Source organism: Micropterus salmoides, unplaced genomic scaffold, assembly GCF_014851395.1.
Source record: "Micropterus salmoides isolate LMB-PRFRI ecotype aquatic unplaced genomic scaffold, ASM1485139v1 Ms_hic_scaffold_1, whole genome shotgun sequence".
NCBI classification, from domain to species: domain Eukaryota; kingdom Metazoa; phylum Chordata; class Actinopteri; order Centrarchiformes; family Centrarchidae; genus Micropterus; species Micropterus salmoides.
Window position 1 is genome coordinate 30,101,935 of NW_024040040.1, and position 23,111 is coordinate 30,125,045.

At 41.0% G+C, this 23,111-nt stretch overlaps 1 protein-coding gene across 1 annotated transcript in view; it reads right to left on the bottom strand.

Moving 5' to 3' along the window:
• kcnh2b (potassium voltage-gated channel, subfamily H (eag-related), member 2b) overlaps positions 1–23,111 on the bottom strand; it is a 309,793-nt gene that overhangs the window by 33,038 nt on the left and 253,644 nt on the right. Inside the window, exon 7 of the mRNA XM_038723752.1 lies at positions 8,126–8,305. Within this exon, the coding sequence (XP_038579680.1) occupies positions 8,126–8,305 (180 nt within the window). The remainder of the gene's footprint in view (positions 1–8,125; positions 8,306–23,111) is intronic.

Sequence of the window (23,111 nt, forward strand, 5' to 3'; positions counted from 1 at the left end):
TGAAATAGATTTTGTTGTATCTCCAAAAAATAATACACAGAAAAAGATAACTGACGTTAAATTATACACATTAAATTGTGTTTCCTAACTAGGTTTGGTAACAAAGACCACGCCTCGGACACATTGCATTTCTGCTCTAAAGTATTTAAGCACACCTCATCCTTTTTCTTCACCTCCGACTCATTTTTCACATGACCTGCAAAAGGCTAGTATAGAACATGCTTACCTCAAACAATGGACCAGGAGCTCATTCTCAACCCTTGAGACAGCGAACATTAGAAGAAATTCACCTACTACTTTAGTCTTGGAATCCTCACCATTTCCTAACTGCGCTCAGCAGTCCATGTTCCCCAGTGCTCTCAGCTTTCATCCTCCATCAACTCAAATATACTCTGGGCTCTGCCGTCCAGCAGCTCCAGGAGCAGATCCTGCCTTCACCCCATCCAGACACTCCTCTCCGACCCACTGGAGATTCAGACGCCGAACGACAAGCTAAGCCATTAAAACCCGAATCCACTACTTGGCAAATATTCTGACCACAGCTTCAAAAGAATCGGTGTGGATAGTCGCTCACCTGAAACACACAACCAGCTAGCAAATCAGCCCTTTCCACCGGTGACAATAAAGCAAAACTATTTCAACTATTCACGGACTAGCAGCAAAACACCATTCTCCCTTCCAGAGTACCCAAGCACTTCTGGATACCTGGTAGCGTGTTTAAAACAATCCCTATGATGTCACAGCGGAAGTGTATCCTTCCACATCAGCCCTCTCAGAGGGCCAGGTTGTATCGAACTCTTCTTCTTTGTCGAGGTTTTACAGAAGTTGGCGTCCACGATGTCCATTCATTTTAAGTAAGTCTTTAAGTCCAGTTGTCCTAAAACTGAAAAACATTTCCTCCCAGTAACACTGACTTCTACATACTTGTAACATTGTCCTCTGCCATTCTACTCTTGTCTCTTTCTATTGTTTATACAAGTAGCCATGACACTCCTAAATTTAAATTCATTCTCCCCACCGCTCCATGCAATCAAGTTTATTACCATTTTATACTATACAGGTGCTGGTCATATAATTAGAATATCATCAAAAAGTTGATTTATTTCAGTAATTCCATTCAAAAAGTGAAACTTGGATATGATATTCATTCATTACACACAGACTGATATATTTCAAATGTTTATTTCATTTAATTGTGATGATTAAAACTGACAACTAAGGAAAATCCCAAAAAACAGTATCTCCGAAAATTAGAGTATTACTTAAGACCAATACAAAAAAAAGGATTTTTAGAAATGTTGGCCAACTGAAAAGTATGAACATGAAAAGTATGAGCATGTACAGCACTCCTTTTGCCTGAATTACTGCAGCTATGTGGCGTGGCATGGAGTCGATCAGTCTGTGGCACTGCTCAGGTGTTATGAGAGCCCAGGTTGCTCTGATAGTGGCCTTCAGCTCTTCTGCATTGTTGGGTCTGGCGTATTGCATCTTCCTCTTCACAATATCCCATAGATTTTCTATAGGGTTAAGGTCAGGCGAGTTTGCTGGCCAATTAAGAACAGGGATACCATGGTCCTTAAACCAGGTACTGGTAGCTTTGGCACTGTGTGCAGGTGCCAAGTCCTGTTGGAAAATGAAACGCTGTGTCTTGTTCAAGAGTGGCTTGACGCAAGGAATGCGACAGCTGAAACCCATGTCTTGCATACGTCTGTGTGTGGTGGTTGTTGAAGCACTGACTCCAGCTGCAGTCCACTCTTTGTGAATCTCCCCCACATTTTTGAATGGGTTTTGTTTCACAATCCTCTCCAGGGTGCGGTTTTCCCTATTGCTTGTACACTTTTTTCTACCACATCTTTTCCTTTCCTTCGCCTCTCTATTAATGTGCTTGGACACAGCTCTGTGAACAGCCAGCCTCTTTAGCAATAACCTTTTGTGTCTTGCCCTCTTTGTGTAAGGTGTCAATGGTCGTCTTTTGGACAGCTGTCAAGTCAGCAGACTTCCACATGATTGTGTAGCCTACAGAACTAGACTGAGAGACCATTTAAAGGCCTTTGCAGGTGTTTTGAGTTAGTTAGCTGATTAGAGTGTGGCCCCAGGTGTCTTCAATATTGAACCTTTTCACAATATTGTAATTTTCTGAGATACTGATTTTGGGGTTTTCATTAGTTGTCAGTTATGGTCATCAAAATTAAAAGGAATGAACACTTGAAATATATCAGTCTGTGTGGAATGAATGTATACATTATACAAGTTTCACTTTTTGAATGGAATTACTGAAATAAATCAACTTTTTGATGATATTCTAATTATATGACCAGCACCTGTACTGTCTAGTCATGACACAGGTCACGCGGAGGCTCCCCTGGTTTCGGCCGAGCACCAGTCATTGTCCAAGCCTCCTGCATCCCAGGTTACAAAACCCAATAGCTGACTATTTCTCATTCCATGTTTCGGAAATTCAGATATTGCCACTAGCCTCCAACCCTCTTCTGACTCAGAACTCTCCTGAAAGGCTGTTTCTGTACACCTACAATGTTTTCAAATCCATGTTCCACTGGAATTCCTCCGGCTTCTTTACTGCCTAGAATTCACCGCTTCTATCCTCAACTACTATCGATCTCAAAACACAACTACACGACTGTCTATTTCTGTCCATTCTCCTAACACTCTTTATATATACACACACACAATTGTCACAGATTTGTAAGGTTGAGCAGGTTGGAGAACCCAGACGCAGGACACTGAGCAGGTCAAGTTCAGAAAAGGTTTATTTGACCAACAAAAGGCGAGCACACTTACTTCAGAGTGACTGAATCCAAAATCCAAAATAAATGATCCACAAGAAATCCACAAAACCCAGGGAAACAGGAAGAGACAGAGCTAGGCAGGCTACACACTACAAAACACTGCAATGACTGGACAGAGACTGAACAGAAACAGCAAACATTTAACACCAGGGACTAATGAGCAGGCGGGAGAAACACAGGTGAGAGGAATCAGGACTAACGAAACAGGCAGGCAGAGAGACAGCGGGGGAAAACAGAGAGACAGGCAGGCAGGCAGGCAGATTACTAGGGGAACAGACAGAACACGTTACAAAATACCAGACAAGAATCTAACTTCAGACAATAACAGAAACCCATGTAAACAGACAAACACTGACCAACTATAAACACAGTGATCAGAACTAGAACACAGAATACAGATCAAACTAAACAAAAATAATGCAGACAAAGAACTAAGAGTTGTAGCATGACTACTTTTGATCTAATAAATTTATGAGGATTAATACAAAATTATGAATTTTAATATTCAGAGAATATTAATTCTGGGTATGGCTAATAATTATACAATTATTCACTAGTGGTCAGTTAGTTAACAATCACTCAATTATTTAAATCAATCAGTCAGTCTCATATCGAAGAGGTAAATTCTCGTGGCAATTTCTTAACTAACTAAGGTGACATAAACGCGGTTAAACATACATCAAAGAAATAAACAATGGCTAAACAATAAGAATGTGGAGTTCTATCGCGGGGAGAATTTGACTCATACGGCGGAAGAGAACTAATGAAAGTATTTAGATGACTAGGACTAAAGATAATGGATTAACAGACTATTGGACATCACTGATCACAGACTGCCTTGTTTTGCCTTACTATGGGTCGGCGGCCTGCCTTGGCCGGTTGCACGGGTCCCCACACTAGCTGCCCAATTCCTGGCTTTCTCCTAGGGAATTTTCTGGGGGGTTCTCCGTGTCTTGAATGAAGAAAAACCATCAAGTGTTGACCGTCCTCCGTCTGGCAACGAGGCTGTTCTGTTTGGATATCCTTGGGTTACTGCTGTCGGGACCACGTGGCTTGGACGGTGGTATCAATTTAAGTTAGCTTGACAAATAAAGCTTAAAAAAAAACTTGATCTTTCTTCAATTAAACTAGTGTAACTTAATGGACTGATAACTTTTAACAAAACAAAACCAAAGAAAATAAAAAGCAAGTAAAGTTGCTGGAAACGAGGGAAAGCTGAGGTTGTGGCACTTCGCGTGGGTGGCTTGAAACGAACAAAGCCTTCGCTGCGCCGGGTCGAACTTCTTAGGGCGTTGCCGGGAGATGGGGCACGCTGGGCGCATGCTGAAGCACAGTTGAAGAGGCCAAGACAAGAGCAGAACAAGAGAGCGCGAGACAGCGTGTGTAGCTGCTTTTGTCTGTTGGGGCGTGGTTCCCAGAGGGCAGTCCTTTGTTCCCCTGAGGGAGGGCTTGTTTCTGGTTTCCTGAGAGACCGTCTTTCTTTAGACATATTAAAAGTCAAAAATCTATTTGCGGGTATTCTAATCAAATATCTTCCCACAATCAAACCTTAATTGTCAAACTGTTGTACGGTTCTTAGTTTTAAGCACTTGATAAAAAGGAAAACAATTGTCAGTAGTTAGACCTTAAAAGGTTAGCATTTCATAGGAATCACATCAGATGAGAGGAACTTAACTAGCTTTCTGGATATATTGGCTGTAACACGTTCTTAGAGAATATAAGCAAGATACACAAATGGCATTAGATTATGGACAGGTAAATACAGAGTGACATTTATACATTAAACGGCATTTCAGAACGATGGCATGTAATACTTATTTTGTCCACTTGGGGGAGCTTGGGTTACATGAGGATAGCTTTGATTAACCCTAAAACAATCTTTGCTCAGGAGCTGGGGAATTTAGTTATTTAACCTTAAATTCAAGCTGGAAAATTAATCGAGTATGGGATGACATTTCTTTATCATATCCTTTCTAAAGGAAGTGTCAGAAAGTGTTGGGAACAAAGCATTGATTACAACATAAAATGAATAAAGGTCAGGGATCCTTGCTGAAAATTAAACACTGCAAAATTAACTTATTTAGATTCTTTTCAACAACAAATAACACCAACATGGTAACATAACTAATCAAATGGAGTGGAGAGACCTAGTTAAGTAACTTAAAGATTATTTAATTAAACAAGGTAATTCTTTGAGTTTTGAGGAGACAGTACTCTTTGTTTACACAAAGTTCCTCACAAATTTACATCTGGCTGTGAAAGGAGAATATCCTTTGATGTGAGGTAATTAAACAAAGAGGGAGGTCAGTTGCCATGCTTACGTGTGTGGGGGGGAGTTTAGGGTTTCCTGCCCTCTCTTAAGAAGAGTTCTGATAGGCTGTTCATGAGAAGCTAATCTCTGTTTAGTGTTTCTTTGTCATTTTAACAGTCAGCCACCAAGCGTTATCTGGCTGCAGCATCAGAGGTGGCAGGTTTTAGGATTGAACTGCCCAGAAACAGAAAGCAAACCTTTCACCTCTTCCTTTGGGTCGCTTCAGCTGTCTGTTGAGGGTTGATATCCCAAACCCCCTCCTCCTTCTCTCAGAGAGAGAGAGAAGGAATTTTAAGTCTCCAAATTATTTGATGTAAAATGCTAAGACATGAACTAAGACACTGGACTAGGAACAAAGAAATGGAACCAAAACACAGACTAAATAACAGATACTTAACTGACCAAACAAAAAACTCAGAGAAAGTCAGGACAGGATCGTAACAATGCTAGCCCAAACGCAACAAGACCAACATTACAGCCTACCTCAACCCTTTCACCTCACTCGACTAGACTCGCACCTAAGCCCTGCAAACTCACGGTCCGTACAACCCAAGACTAGCTAGTCACGTTTGCCCCTTAAGACACTCAGTTCACAGTAGGGTCTTGTCCAGCATACCATTTCTCAGAAAAGTGAGTACACCCCTCACATTTTTGTGAATATTTGATTATATCTTGACACTTTGCTACAATGTAAAGTAGTGAGTGTAAAGCGGTGTAAATTTGCTGTCCCTTCAAAATAACACATCACAGCCATTAATGTCTAAATCACTGGCAACAAAAGTGATTACACCCCTAAGTGAAATTGTCCAAATTGGGCCCAAAGTGTCAATATTTTGTGTGGTCACCATTATTTTCCAGCACTGCCTTAACCCTCTCGGGCATGGAGTTCACCAGAGCTTCACAGGTTGCAACTGGAGTCCTCTTCCACTCCTCCGTGACGATATCATGGAGCTGGTGGATGTTAGATACCTTGTGCTCCTCCACCTTCCGTTTGAGGATGCCCCACAGATGCTCAATAGGGTTGCCCAAGCAGGTCTGGAGACATGCTTGGTCTGGAGATATGCTTGGCCAGTACATCACCTTTACCCTCAGCTTCTTTAGCAAGGCAGTGGCAGCACTCATGCAGCCCCAGACCATGACCACCTTGCTTGTCTCTAGGCAAGACACACTTGTCTTTGTACTCCTCACCTGGTTGCTGCCACACACGCTTTACACCATCTGAACCAAATAAGTTTATCTTGGTCTCATCAGACCACAGGACATAGTTCCAGTAATCCATGTCCATAGTCTTTCTGTCTTCAGCAAACTGTTTGCAGGCTTTCTTGTGCATCCTCTTTAGAAGAGGCTTCCTTCTGGGACGACAACAATGCAGACCAATTTGATGCAGTGTATGGTCTGAGCACTGACAGGCTGACCCCCCACCCCTTCAACCTCTGCAGCAATGCTGGTAGCACTCATATGTCTATTTCCCAAAGACAATTTCTGGATATGGAACCTGTCCTGTCTAACCGCTGTATGGTTTTGGCCACCATGCTGCAGCACAGTTTCAGGGTCTTGGCAATCTTCTCAAAGCCTAGGCCATGGGTCTATGTAGAGCATCAAATCTTTTTTCAGATCATCAGAGAGTTCTTTGCCATGACGTGCCATGTTGAACTTCCAGTGACCGGTATGAGAGAGTGTGAGAGCGATAACATCTAATTTAAAAAACCTGCTCCCCATTCACACCTGAGACCTCGCAACACTAACAAGTCATATGACACCAGGAGGGAAAATGGCTTATTGGGCCCAATTTGGACTTTTTCACTTAGGGGAGTAGTCACTTTTGTTGCCAGCGGTGTAGACATTAATGGCTGTGTGATGTGTTGTTTTGAGGGGACAGCAAATTTACACTGTTATAAAGCTCTTTATATGCTTTACATTCTTCAGTATTGTAACATGAAATATATAATGATGATATAATCAAATATTTACAAAAATGTGAGGGGTGTACTCACTTTTGTGAGATACTGTACCTTATCAACCTCCGCAACTATACGAACAATAACAGTTTCTTCTTGGGGCTCTATCCAAAGCAGAGCACATGAAGAGATGGATCACCTGCCCTGAGTCTCGACTTCTCTGGATCCCTCCTGCCTACTTGCCACTGGCTGACACCGATCCATCGTTCTCTTCCTTCCATCCATCAATCCATCCACAACCCAGATCCCTCCCCTTAACCCTCCATACCTCACCTTTTCATTCCCTCATTCATCACCCTTATCTCTTCATCACCCTACTCTCGATTCTCATCCCCACATCCCTCTACTCCTCACAGTTCTTCCTCATCCCCACATCCCTCGAACCCTCACTCTGCTTCCTCATCACTGAATGTCTCCACTTGGACCCTTAATCCATTCTGGTATATAATCTCGGCTCTTTTCCATCCGTATCTCTAGTGGTGTGTACTTTGTTGTATTTTAGTGTATTATACAAATTATTTTAGTGAGTTAAGAAAAGGAAAAGAAAAATCATACTGAACAAAATTACTGAGCTGAACTCAAAGATCTAAGACTTTCTCTATGTACACAGAAAGCCTATTTCTCTCAAATCTGTCGAAATCTGTTAGTGAGCACTTCTCCTTTGCCGAGATAATCCATCCACCTCACAGGTGTGGCATATCAAGATGCTGATCAGACAGCATGGGTATTGCACAGGTGTGGCTTATGCTGGCCACAATAAAAGGCCACTCAAAAATCTGCAGTTCCATCACACAGCACAATGCCACAGATGTCGCAAGTTTTGAGATAGCATGAAATTGGCATGCTGACTGCAGAAATGTCCACCAGAAAGTCTTATATCTCTGAGTTCAGCGCATGATGAATGGGGGCAAAAACAAAAGTACTGCGTTTATAATTTTTTTCAGTGTATAAACTAATCTCTGCAATAGTCGTTTCCAAGAATCATATGTTTGTGATTTTACTTTTGACAGCAGGCTGATTAATGATTACATCCCAAGATGAGACCCCACCTGGTCATTGAGGAGGAATGCGGCTGAGTAGGGTGTCAGGATGGCTGTGTAAATGACCAGCAGCAGGATGAGCCAGTCCCAAACCGCCTTGAAGGGACTGTAGTGCAACACCGTCCACTTGTGGATGCGAGGAGCCTGAAGCTTGTACTCTGGTAACACATCTGCTCCCAGAGACAGCACCTGGGTAGAGAACGAGGGACAGAGCAGCAATTAGACATTGAATAATAGGAAACAGAGGAGAGAAGGCAAGTGATAAGGAAAGGGGGAGGAGAGAAGGGAAAACTAGACTATATCGCCATGTGTACATAAAGTGATAGTGTGATGGAAAATTAGTTAACAATATTGCAATTACAGTGTTACAACCAGTGTCCACTGAAGATGATGAGAACTGTGGGGAAGGCAGTGCTGACCCTCCCAGACAGACCCCCTGCCTCTTTTTTTGTCCCCATGGTGACACGAGTCCCCATCGGTCAGTGTGCATTCAGGTTAAAATCCCCACCGTGATGTAGAAACATGAAACACACACACACATGCACTCACACACACCCACCCCTTGGGGACATCTCATTGACATAATGCATAACCAGCCCAGGGGTATTCAATTATAATTCAAAGAGGTCCAGTTAGAGAAAATTTCCCGAAGCAAAGGTCCGGAACATCATAACGACTAACTTGCGTTATCATTCAGTACCATAACCTATAGTTGTATCAATTGTTGTATCATTTTTAGTCAACAACAGACTGTCAAATCAAATAATATTTCAGTCAGTTTTCACATCAAACTGGAGGGATAATAAATAATAACTACTCTAATAATACATTCTAAATTTAAGTAAACTAAAATAAAGTGCCTAATTTTTTTGAAAAAATGAAATAAAAAGTGTAGCTTCAAGTGATAAAGTGTAGTCTTAACCAATTTTATAATAAACACTCAACATATCACAACAAATGAACAGCTGTAATGCCTCTTCTCTTTCATTCCCTCTTGCAGAGCTAAGTTACCACTTTCCTACTTTCTCTTATTCAGTGAGAAACGTGAGCTCTAGTTTGTCCTGCCAGCTAGCATTGGAGATCTATGAGATATTCTGTTTTTTAACTGGCCGTGGGAGATTGATTAAAAGCCATGTGAAATCTCTTTTCCCTTTTGTCTCCTCAATTCACGTGTGTTTCCAAAACGTCTCTGGTGAATTTCGAAAATTAAACACTCGACTCGAAAGCATCGGAATGCACAGATTTGATTGGCTGAGCAGCGTCACATGAGACGATTTGAGCACATGCAATTGGTCTGTGAGTTTCCTGGTCCGCTAAACCAGTACAGTAAATGCTAGAAAAGCTGCGCAGGTTAAAATAGAAACGCTCCGTCAAGAGGTAGTAAGTCTCAATAATAAATCGGCTGTAGGTCGGCGGTCCGGAGAGGACAGCGGTCCACCTATTAGTGACCTCTGCCCTAGCCCCTTACTCTAACTCTAACCAACACAACTACATGCCTAACCTTAACCCCTACACTAACCCTAAAGCATAACCCAAGTGTACCTTGGACCTCAAAACCACATCTTAACACTCTAAAAGCAGCCTCTACACGTGGGGACCTCATACAGTCTATGGGGGACCTACAATTTTTATTCCCACTCTGACACGACTCCCCATGGGTTAGTGTGTATTCAAGTCCCCAGCGAAATGTAAGAACACTCACAGACACCTTTTCCTTTGTCTTCTGTCTCACACATACAAGCACACACCAGGAAAGAAATCTTGGGTATTATGGAGCTGTTCTAAGTAGCTTTACTTGCAGTAATGTATTCCACTGTCTGCACAGCACTTGCCCTGGATGAGAACAGGAATGAATCAGTGTAAAGAGGCATTAGCACAGCCTGCCTTGTGTCTCTGCTTACCAAAATCACACAGTGAACTGCAGAAGCTTGGCTGTTGTGCTTGAGTTGAATCATGATCTCTCAGACACAGTCTCTAAAAAAAGCACATTATGAGCATTACAGGAGTCACATGACAAAACAACCAGATGGTGTTTTTACTGTAGCTGGTGATTTTAATCACACAGATCTTACAAGTTTACCTAAATTCCACCAGCATGTCCACATCCCCACCAGGGGACGCAATACCCTGGACTATGTTTAAATAAATATTCCAGGCAGCTACAAAGCCCTCCCCCATCCCTATTTTGGTCTATTAGACCATATTTCTCTGCTTCTCTACTAACCGGCTGATTAAAAGTGTCAAAGGAGTTTAAACAGTGCGGACAGACGAATCTACAGCAACTCTACAGGACTGTTTTGAGTGCACAGACTGGCATATGTTCAGACAGCCCGCCACCAAGGAGAGCCACATCAACCTTGAGGAACATGCATCATCAGTGACATCATCACTAAGCCAATAAAATGATTCCCCAGCCAGTGAGCCTGGGTGATGAGGGCTCTATCCAGAGCAAAAAAGCTGCTATGGAGTCAAAAGCATACTGCACAGTCAGAGCAAGACTGAAAGCTGGTGTCAAGGAGGCGAGGCAAAGACATCAGCAGAGACTGAAGAGACCTCAGCGCCCCCATCATGTGTGGGTCACATTTCCAGATTAACTTAACACCTTTTATGCTCATTTTGATCTCCTCAACAAGGAGTCAGCTGTAAAGTCTACTCCACCTCCAGAGGACCAGCTACTGTCAGTATCCACAGCTGATGTGAGAAGAGTCCTGCTGAGAGTGAATATCAGTAAATCAGCTGGGTCTGCACTACAAACCTGTTCCAATCAGCTACTTGATGTTATTACTGACTATTTTTAACAACATTTTCAACTAAGCGACAATAGCCCTACAGAGGATGACATCTCCACTGCCCTCCAATCAGCCCTCACACAACTTAACCCTTAAGAGTTCCTTAAAAAAAAAAAACTTAATTGTCCCTCGTGACATAAAATGGCTCCTTCCGAAAAACTGCTGTAAAAATGTCATAAATTAATATTTTTTTTCAACTTTAAACGACTCAGTCTTTCAAAGTTACTTCAGCCTGAAATATACATATCAAACATTAATTATGTTTGGGGGATTTTAACCCTTTAAATGCCATTATGTTTACATAACTCCACTGTTATTTTATTGAAACAAAAACAAAAAAATCTAAAATAATTTTCATAAAAAACAATTCAAGGACTACTTGATTATTATCACTGATTGGCAGCAAGATTGATTTTGATGCATTGTTATTTTTTCTGCAGTGGCAGATTAAAGTTCATAATCTTAGTTTAGAATGATATATGATCATTTCCAGATTCTCCTGTGTGCTGTCTTGCCATCTCCAAAATGACTACTTGCTACTAACTCCTGCTCATACTTAGACTATTAGGTACACATGATCAATTGTTTATCAACACAAATAGCTGGTCAGCCAGTCACACGGCTGCAATTTAATGCATTTAGGCATGTAGACTTGGTCAAGACAACTTGCTGTAGTTCAAACATCAGAATGGTTGTTGGTGCCAGACAGGCTGGTCTGAGTATTTCAGAACCTGCTGAGCTACTGGGATTTACACAACCATCTCTAGGGTTTACAGAGAATGGTCTGAAAAAGAGAAAATATACAGTTGTGTGGACGAGAAATGCCTTGCTGATGTCAGAGGTCAGAGGAGAATGGGTAGACTTGTTCGAGATGACAAAGGCAAAAGAAACTCAAATAACCACTCGTCACTCGCAAGGTATGCAGAATACCATTTTTGATGCACAACACGTTGAATCCTGAAGCTGACGGGCTACAGCAGCATTAGACCACACCGGGTGCCACTCCTGTCAGCTAAGAACAGGAAACTGAGGCTACAGTTCACACAGGCTCACCAAAGCTGGACAATAGAAAATTGGAAAAACGTTGCCTGGTCTGATGAGTCTCGATTTCAGCTGCACCATTTAGATGCTCGGGTCAGATTCTGGCGTAAACAACAAACAACAAGCATGGATCCATCCTGCCTTGGATCAACGGTTGGCGGTGGTGGAATGTGTGGGGGAAATATTCTTGACACACTTTGAGCACCAGTGACCATTGTATAAATGCGACAGCCTACCTGAGTATTGTTGTTGTCCATCCCTTTATGACCACAGTGTACCCATCTTCTGATGGCTACTTCCAGCAAGATAATGCACCATGTCACAAAGCTCAAATCATCTCAAACTGGTTTCTTGAACATGACAATGAGCTCACTGAACTCCAATGGCCTCTACAGTCACTAGATCTCAATCCAATAGAGCGAAAGGGGAGATTCACATCATGAATGTGCAGCTGACAAATCTGCAGCAACTACTACTACTACATGATGCTATCATGTCAATACGGACCAAAGTCTCTTAGGAATGTGTCCAACACCTTGTTGAAAATATGCCATGAAGAATTAAGGCCCTGTCTACATGAACACGGGTATTTTCAAAACCGTGACTTTTTCTATGCGGTTTGGCCATTCGTACCGTACACATGGAAACGTAGTATCAGGTCAATGAAATCCAAACATTTTTGAAAACCCCTGCCAGGGTGAAGATTTTAATAAATGCTGCAAATGTTGCAGTCTTGTTATGTTGACAGTAAAACCAGAGTTTTTGCCTTGCGTTGTAAGAGTGCGTGCACCGTTGTCTGCTGTGTTTGATGTCAGATTGTGGGCCACTGCCTGCTTTGTTTCCGATATTATTAGGTACTGATTGGCCAACATGGCTTTACGGTTAGGGTCATATTGCCTCCTGGTGGTTTGGCATGCTCTTGGCAGCGCTTGATAGCGTGTTTTTGCATTTTCATGTAGACAGAGATTTTTTTTGAAACACAGGAAAAACTCTGGTTATAAAAATACCCGCGTCCGTGTGGACTAGGCCTAAAGCAGTTCTGCAGGCAAAAGGGTCTCCAATGTACCTAATAAAGTGGCCGGTGAGTGTTTAACCATGGCTGCTGTGCACCTGCATAAACAACCTGAATGAGAACAAAAACAATGTCCCAATTTTGTTTTGGTTCTCGCTGCTCATCGTTTTCATTCCTGAATTAGTTCATAATGCGTGTGGCCTTCAAAGAGAAAAGACTTTGAAGATGAAGTTGGACACACGCGTGCGCATACACACACACACACACGTGCACACACACACACACACACACAGACCTTTCTTTCAAACAGACACCATCATCCAACATCAATATGACACACACACATATCATTTCAGGGGCAAGACACCCTCGCAGAAAACAGCTAAAAAGTGTGAAATTTTGCTGCATGCTGTAAAAGGGAAAGTAGCACAAACTGGTGGACAGATATAAAAAAAAAGAATTGAAAGCTAGTAGTTTAAAATATTGAAATATTAACATAAAGGAATGCATCAGTTTAGGTTAGGATAAATGTGGGATCAAAAGACACATTTTCAGTGGGGCATTTTTTGTCCTATAAGGGACGAATGTGTTGGTTTTTGCATAGCTTAGCCATTTTAAGCTAATTTAAGGAAGTGACGACAATTTGAAATTTCTTTAAAAAGAATATCCTCTGGCAAATTTGAGCTATATACATTCAACACAGCCAAAATTGCTTGAAAATAAAAAACGGAATGGCACAAAATGTCCCGAGGAACTCTTAAGGGTTAAGAAAAACAACACCTACATCAGAATGCTGTTGGTGGATTTCAGCTCAGCATTCAACACAATCTCCCCAGTGAAACTGATCAGCAAACTCAGCACTCTGGGTTTAAGAGCCACACTACTGGACTTTCTCAGAAACAGACCACAGACATTTCGGATGGACGGCCACACCTCTTTCACTCCAGTGCTCAACACCGGAGCCCCCAAGAGCTGTGTGCCCTCCTATTCAAACTGTACACCCATGAGAACTCTGTTGTGAAGTTCCTGGATGACACCACCATCATCAGCTGGATTTCGAAAAACGATGAGACTTCATATTGGGAGGAAATCAACAATCTTGCATAGTGGTGCACAGAGTACAACCTACTGCTCAACGTCAGCAAAACCAAGGCGCTGATCGGTGATTACAGATAAAAGAAGATAAAGACACACACTCCTGTCTACATCAGTGGAATTGAGGTGGAGCAGTGAAACAGTTCCTGGGAATCAACATCACAGACCACAACTGCTGCTCACTGGATATTTTTGCTTTTTTGGAAGTGACATCATTAACAACAAGCCTCCTTCACACATGGCTCGCCTGCTGTCGTGAAAACAAAATCAAAGGGTGAAAAAATCCAAAACAAGAGTTGTGTTTTTTGGGTGACTTTATAAAACTGTAATGTGACCAATAAAGTCAGCAGAGCAGACACGTACAGGGAGAGAGACACAGAGAGAGACAGAGGTGTAGATGTAAGATTAAGTATAATTAAATTGGTGAGATAAGAAATAACCTACTAGAAACAGGGAACTGTTTTCTTAGAAATATGTTGTCCTCACCACAGTTACACTGTCATTCTGCAGGAAACACTGAACCGTGTTATACAGCAATTAATTTTCAGTTGGCTCTTCCCAGTATCCTAACCTGGATACTTTTTTTATTTTGAGATGTAAACCGATGCTGTTTCGGAGACAATGTAAAAGTTTAATAGTCAATGTTATGAACATTGAATGGACCCCAGGAAGAATAGCCCCTGTGTATGCTGGTGCTAATGGGGATCCTAACAAAGAAAGAAAGAAAGAAAGAAAGAAAGAAAGAAAGAATTTTCAGTTAAAGAAAAGTTACAAAATGTTGGCTGTATGATGTCAATTAATTGCAATGGGTGCATTTCTAGAAAGAAGATTTCTGATGTGAAATCAAATGTAAAGTAATTTAATGACTCATATAAACAAAACATATATACTTATGTCTCAGGCTCCTAATCTAAAATACGAAGTTCTGCTTTGGCAGCGAGGGGAAATGGAGCAGCTTTGTGGCAAAACAGGGGGTAGGAAAATCCAAAACCACTTTCTTTTATTATTATTATCTTTTATGATTATTATTCCATATTCCCTTATTTTGTCTTATTTATTTTGTATTTCACCTATCAACACTAAAAATACACATGCATTGCAGCTGCCCTGATAGTATAGAGTCACCTTGGATTGACTTTAATCCCTAAATTGCCATTATATTTACTGTAAATCATTGTGAAAAATGTTATTTGTATTACTATTTTTTAAAAACCTTAAGACTATGAGAATCTGATGGTTGATGGTCTGATTGTCTGGTTGATCTCATTCATTTTATAGTTGGTACCCTTTGGATTTAACATCACTTGATTCAAGGTTAGCATAATTGTAGCAAAAGAAAATTGTGGATGTTATGCATTTGTTAATTTTTATTTTACTATAATAATCCAGTATTAATTGCATATTCCATCTGCATTGTCCAGACTGCAGTGGCTGTTCTGTCCTCTAACTGTGAACTTATCAGTTGACACTATCTATTAATATCATGCTCATCCTTTAGTGAAAGATGAAACCGCCGGCCATTGTCGAAACCTTATTCTCTCATGTGTGTCAATGAGTGTGCCTGCACAGCAGTGTTTGTATTAATGTTGTAAGATGAAAAAATAAGTCGGTCTGACTTTTATTTGAAATATAAGTGTTGGAATAAGACTGAGAAAAGGTAAGGATGTGATTCATTCATTTAGCTGACAGGCTCGATTTACAGGAGTACTAAAGAAACTTCAGCCTGATCTCATTCCCAGGTCATCGAATACACTTACGTCACGTGACTTCCTACTACCTAACCAAATAATTTCTGAAGGCATCTCATACACTAAAAAGATGTTTTATTCAGACGCTAAAGGGTCCTTTGTGCATCTGTATGAGGAGCAGAGGGACATTAAAAAACGCTGGTACATGACCTGGGAATGAGAACGTGTTTGGAATGTGTCTTTTTCTATGTCAATGTTTTTTCTCCCTTTTACACCTAATATAATCCATGCATACCCAGATCATGTACAGCTGGCTGTAAAGTGTGTAAACCCAAAAGGGACTGTTAAGAGGCTGGAGGATGGAGGAGAGGTTTTTGCTGCTAGCTTCAAGGGATGGAAATATTCAGACTGCGAATGCATGTCAACCTGCATGTCAACCTGTTGACATTCTCTTTCTGGTTAGATTTCTGCACAAAAACTTATACACATGTCTCTCACCTCCTCCAGAGGTCAGTTGGATTATCTGCATTGAAGTGCCTCTTGGCTACATTTTAATAGGGATTTTATGTGCGTGAATGCAATCCAAATAAAATCTTGCTAATTCCTGGAATGTTGGTGTGTGTGTGTCATGTTTGTGGCAGTAGTTCAATAGACTGAGTCAGGAGCTATGTACACATATACAGTACACCTTTATCAAACAGGCATGATTGGATATTGCATTATTAAATGGGTGCGCTTTAGTGCTGGTGGCTCACAGGTCACTCTGATTATGGTAGAAGCTTCTGAATTTTTTATGTGCTTCTTTCACTGCTGTTTGAACATTGTGCTTGCCAGGACAGGCTCTTTCTAACTATTTCTTGACTATGTTTAATATATTGACGGTTTTCTAAGGCTTTCATAGCAACACGGTTGAGGAAAATCAAAGAAATGTAGGGAATCAGGTGTTTTAGAGGAAAACTCTTTTCTAGATAAAAAAAAAATGCACAGACATTTTGTGTATTGAGTTTATCTCCAGAAGGTTTTATGAGACAAAAATACATACTTGAAGAATGACATAATTTAAACAAAGAAGGAACAATGAACAAACACAAACAAACGATGAGCAAAAATAAAACAAGAATGTGTGATTTTTTGTAAACCAGTTGTTTGTGCTATGTCTCCTGCCCAAAGTTCTTTCAGCCAGGATCACTATCGACCTGTGTGCAGTGTCACATTGACCATCCTTCACAGGGCTGTACAGTTTTGTCATTGTTATTCACTTTTATCACTCTTTCTTTTTTTCAATCTTTGTCTCACTTTTTAGCTTTTTCTTTGTCTTTCTATATTTTTGCCCCCTCTACTGTTTTTTCCATCCTTCTCTGTCTCGCCCACTATCTCTCTTTCACACGATCTCCCTCTCCTTTTTGCTCAAGCATGTATGTATCTTTTTTCACTTTCTTCCTCTCTCCTCTCTCTCTTCATCTCTTATTCCCTCCATCTCTCTTTCATTTTCTCAAACAAATCGATATTATGTCAAAGTGGTGGTGTAACTTCACAGTTTGCCCTAAGGCAGGGAGCTACAGACACAGACACACATACACAGTGGAAGTGTGTGTGAGGTTCTGTCACTTCTGCACTGTATGGCTCACTGGCCTTAAATGCACATACACACTACACTACTACATACAAGTATATACTGTACTTAAAGTTCATGCATAAATACACAGTAGTATTAGTAGCTTTGAAAACACATGTGCATCTGTATACACATACACACACACACACACACACACACACACACAAATGATTTCTCTTTCTCTCACATCTTTGCACACATTCCAGCACTCTCACTATGGAAGTTTACATATGTCAAAACGACGAGTAACGAGTAACGCAACATTTGTTGTGTTAACTACACCCCTCAACAGCTACACACAACGATGTTATTTGAAAGTCTACATACATTTCCACAGAGCTGTTTCTGTTTGACATGAAATGTTTTTTTAATTGTCAAAGATAAACATGATTTTTACCTCCTATATCCACATTTTAAAGAAATTTATTTTCTGCATAAATCACAAATTTATCCCAAAAGAGAAATGAAGACAAAAGATTGTGACGAATTAAAAGAGGGTTATGTTTGGCAGTGGGTAGAGGTACAAGCCTTTTCACATTACTGGCCATTGTTTGAGCTTCAAACGTCCCGCCAGGTGCACACACAACTCTGCACAACACTGCTGCATCTGTCGCTCTGTCGCTCTTCCTCTTCTGCCACACCCACACACATGCTACGCCCACTCATGCACATTGGCCCCCCACTTTAAGGGTTAGGGTTACAATTTTGAATTTATTCAAGCACTTTAAAAAGATTTTTTTAAATCTTTTTTTTACATTTTTATTTACAGCATTATATGTTGATTTTTATATCATAATAGGCTGTATATTAACTTACTGGGAGAAAACCAGTAGTTTTATGTAACATCAGACATTGAACCCGCATATAGCCAAAATGGCATGATCCACGTTTCCACTGAAGGGTACCTTCTGCGTCTTTGTCAAAGCGTCTCTCCTGATACAACACCACGGGAAGAAAAGAGGGCTTTTCACAAACACTGCTATGATGCTTTCAGCTGTTGGAATACAGTTAATTGAACATTTCCTCAGTCCAGCTCCTTCACTCTAAATTGGAACAAAGAGCCAATTGATAGTAATTAATGTCTGGCTAAAAATATCACTAAAAAGAACTCAGAGGACATCTTCTTTCTTCAGTCTCTGTATCCATTTGTCTGCATGATTGGACTGTAATTGTTTTTGTTTTTTTTTCAAGTTTATGCTACACAAGTGTCCCTACCAAATTAATGTGAGATACGAAAGCCTCCCAAAACCCCTATACCCTTACCAAGCAGATGGATGGTGCGTGCTGCCTGAAAGCCTTCAGCTGCCGTTAATCTCATACCATATCCTTATTTTGTCCATTCCCCTTTGACACATGCACAAAATTTTCAACATGCAGGGTGTCAAGTTTAATAGAAACCCATAGCTCTTCTAAGCTAGATCCAACTACACTACAGTTAATACTTACAACAGTAAGTAGTGTTATACTGTAGTAACCGGTTGTCTGTAAAATTGTCTGGATGTCCATCATCTGTGATGATGTACAGTGTCTCTTTTTTTTCACATTTCACAAAGTGTCCCCTCCACTGTTGTTGCAAATTTTCATTTAAGAAATAAGAAACAGTTCAAAATATACGGAAAGCCGTCCAGGTGCACTTTGACCAGTGTCACTTAGCTTTAGATTTTATAACTTATATATACTATATATTGTATATACCTCTGGAGGTGTGTGACTGTGGCTCAGTCTTCTGCACCAATAGAAAAAAGAAATCTCATCAGATGATACGGTGCGAAACACCTCTTTTGTGTGTAATTTCCTTTCTCCTCTCTTTATATTTATCTCTTTATCTCTCCATCTTGCTTTTAATTTCCTTCTGTGTAGTATATATTCTTCAGCCACTTGACCCTGAATCAACTTTTTACCCTGTGATGAATTGGCCAGGGTGTACCCCAATGTCAGCTGGCACTGGCTCCAATTAAAGTACTCTTAGACTAATGTACAGCCAGTGCTTTGGCTCATATTTGAATTTGACTTTTGCATAAAAAACTAAGGTTCTGTCTGCATGTAGGCTGTATTATACTGGCCAAGACTTCAAATGGCCAATAAATATCTAATTTAAAAGATTTTTTCAGCCAAGCAGTTAAATGAACAAATTCAGTACAATCAACCTGAGCTAAACCCAGTGTCTTAAATGCAGTCCAGGCTATTCCCATCAGTTTCAGGGATAAATGTCAACAGTGATGATGTGCAGAATTAGCTGATGACGCTGCTTTCTACTGGACCGGGGATTCCACTCTGTAGACTGTAGATTGACATCAGGAAGAAACAGATTGTTCTGGTTGAAATAAGAAAAACTCATATTATCTTCATAGCACAGACAGTCAGCTCTGTAAACTGCCCCACCCCCCTTGTTGCCCAAAGTATTCTCCCTCCAGTGCTGTCCTCAAATACAACTCTGCCCTATCTGCACTTAAATGTGTCTTGACATCTGCACTTTTAACAGTCCTCGTGGCAATGTTTTTAAGTTTCACACAGATGGCTAAAAATAACGCGCAAGATAATCCAGAAGGGGAAGTACAGCTGAGAGGGGTACTTGACTGAACTGTAGGGGTGTGTTTGCGCGTGTGTGTTTGCATGTGAGATAAAGTTAGATATTCCTTTATTGATCCCCTGTTAAGGAAATTCAAATTGGCACAGCAGCACAGGCGAATGTAATAAAAAAAGACCAAAGTACAATAAAAGGCCATAAACATCAGAATCAAGTATGTAATATACAGCAAATACACACTAACTACAAACTATGTAAAATCAAATACAATCATGTTGGGGTCAACATAGGGTCAGGTTTGATTATTGGCTGAATATCAAAGATATTCTAGAAACTGTAATAAAAATATTGATATAAAAGTTATTAATCCTCATTAATAAATATGGGGCACTACACTGGAATCAGGGACCAATTACAAAATATGAAATCTGTCTAAAAGTAACAGGATTTATTCACTTTAGCAAGTAAGCTACTATCATCTAATCTAAGTCAAACAATCAAACATACAGCAATTATTCAAGAGGGTTGTTGAGTGTGTGTCTATGTGTGTGTGTGTGTGAGAGAGAGAGAGTTACAAAGGGGAGAGGAGAGAGAGAGAGAGAGAGAGAGAGAGAGAGAGAGAGAGAGAGATGGGGGTTTGCAACTATGTGTGTGGGTTGCGCAACACTAGGCCAAATTCAAATTGTGAAATTAGAATCAAACCGGCTGATTAAACTCCAAAAATGGCAATGTACCATGACGCTATGTTCCCAGTGGGTCAGGCTAGCGGCAGAGATCACATGGCATGTGAGTGTATCGGTGTATCGGTGTATCGGTGTATAGTTTAGTTCAAGGACAGCAGGAAAATAGCAAGATCATTCAATGCAGTGTCTGTGAGCTTAGTTATCATGGTAGATTACAAGTTAAATAACATGCTGCCGTACACAGCATATGCACTGAGTGGTACTCAATTGGTGGATGCTGGCTTTGCTTTGGGCAGAGTCTAGTGATTGTACATACACCTAGTGGTGTTTTTTTCTTTCTAAGGTCCTTGAGAAAGCAGTCACCAAGCAGTTTTGTGACTTTCTACATAGCAATAGTTTATTTGAGGATTTTCAGTCAGGATTTAGAGTTCATCATACCACAGAGACAGCACTGGTGAAAATTATTGCATCAGACAAAGAACTTGTCTCTGTACTGGTCTTCTTAGATATTACTGCTGCATTTGATACCACTGACCATCATATCCTATTACAGAAACATGAACACTTGACTGGCATTAATGGAACTGCTCTAAGCTGGTTTAAGTCCCATTTATCAGTCGATCTCAGTTTGTACATGTTAACAATGAGTCCTCCACGCATGCCAAAGTTAGTCATGGAATTCCATAAGGACCAATGCTGTTCATTTTATATATGCTTCCTTTAGGCAATCTTATCAGGAAACATTCCATAAACTTATTATACAGATGATAATTATATCAATCAGGCCAAATCAAACTAATCAGTTAACAAAACTTCAAGCGTACCTTCAGGATGTAAAAACCTGGATGACTTGAAACTCCGATAAAACTGAAGTTATTGTACTGGGGCCCAAACACCTCTGAGATACATTATCTAAAGATATAGCTCCTCTGGATGGCGTTGCCCTGGCCTCCAGCACCACTGTGAGGAATCTTGAAGTTATCTTTGATCAGGACATGTCATTTAACTCTCACATTAAACAAACTTCAAGGAAAGCTTTTTTCACCTACGTAATATTGAAAAAATCACGAACATCCTGTCTCAAAATGATGCAGAAAAACTAGTCCATGCATTTGTTACTTCTAGGCTGGATTACAGCAATTCCTGATTATCAGGGTGATCGAATAAGACACTTAAGACTCTTCAGCTGATCCAGAATGCTGCAGCACGTGTTCTGACAGGAACCAGGAAAAGAGATCACATTTCTCCTGTTTTAGCTGCTCTGCATTGGCTTCCTGTAAAATCCAGAATAGAATTTAAAATCATTCTTCTTACCTACAAAGCTCTTAATGATCAGGCACCATCTTATCTTAAAGAGCTCATAGTACCTTACTACCCCACCAGAGCACTGCGCTCCCAGAATGCAGGGTTACTTGGACGGAGTTTATCCATCTGCTTCTGCAGGCATAGAATTCGTTGTGTTGTAATCAGCAACTGCCCTCAGGATCCAAAAGAAAAAGAGAGGTAAAAGAGAAAAACAGAGCAGCTTGTCCTGCGAGTATAAGTCTGTATTCAGGAACAAAAGATCAACGTTGGAAAAGTTCAGCAAGAGGTTTCCCCCTTGCAGCTCACGAATCACCTGGGATAGGCAATGACCAATCAGCATCCAAGGGTGCATTACCGGGGTGACCTGTAGACTCACAAGTGCAGCCATTGGCAGCTCTGCTTTTAGGTCTGACCCAAGATTTCACACCTGTCTGTGAAAACAGTGCTTTGCGCCTTTGGGGTTTTTTTGTCTGAAAAGAAATCCAGTTTAGGCTTCTGGACGTCCAACAGGACTGTGAGATTCCTGAAGACCCATTCCATTGTTCTCTTGTTCTGGTCCCAACAATCAAAATAGTGTGTCAGTGGAGATGGGAGATGTTGGGTACTGTGGCGTTGTGAAGTCTGATGGTAGACGGCACAAATGAGCCTCCTAAGTGCTTTGAGGCGTGGGGCTGGATGAGTCTGTAGTTGAAAGTGAGGAGGATTCAACTTCCCTCTCATCTTCCTCTCAGTCACTGCCTCTTCACTATCCTGTTCTATCCCCACCACCAACCTGTCCTTTACCAGCTTTCCCAGTTTGAGACGAAGCAAAAGTCAGAGGTGTAGAGGGAACACAAACAGTGACAGTACAGTTCCTTGGGATTTACCAGTGTTACTTGCCATCACATCTGACAGGCAGCCGTGGAGCCTGATACTGCGACCTGTCAGTGAGGTAGACTGTAATCCAGGCCACAAGGTCCTGATCCATGTGCATCATGGAGAGCTTTTCTTCCAGCCGGAGAGGCTGGACGATGTCAAGAAGTCAAAGAGCATGATCTTCACAGTGCTGTGTGGCTTTTCCAGATGAGTGTGAGCTCTGTAAAGCTCTGATATCAGCCTGGTAAACAAACTGCAGGGGCCTGAGGTGCTGCAGAACCAGTATCTCAAATGTCTTCATGACATGCAATGTCAGTGCCATAGGCCTGAAGTCGGTGAGGGTGCTGAAATATCCCTTTTTGGGGACGATGCAGGAAGTCTTCCT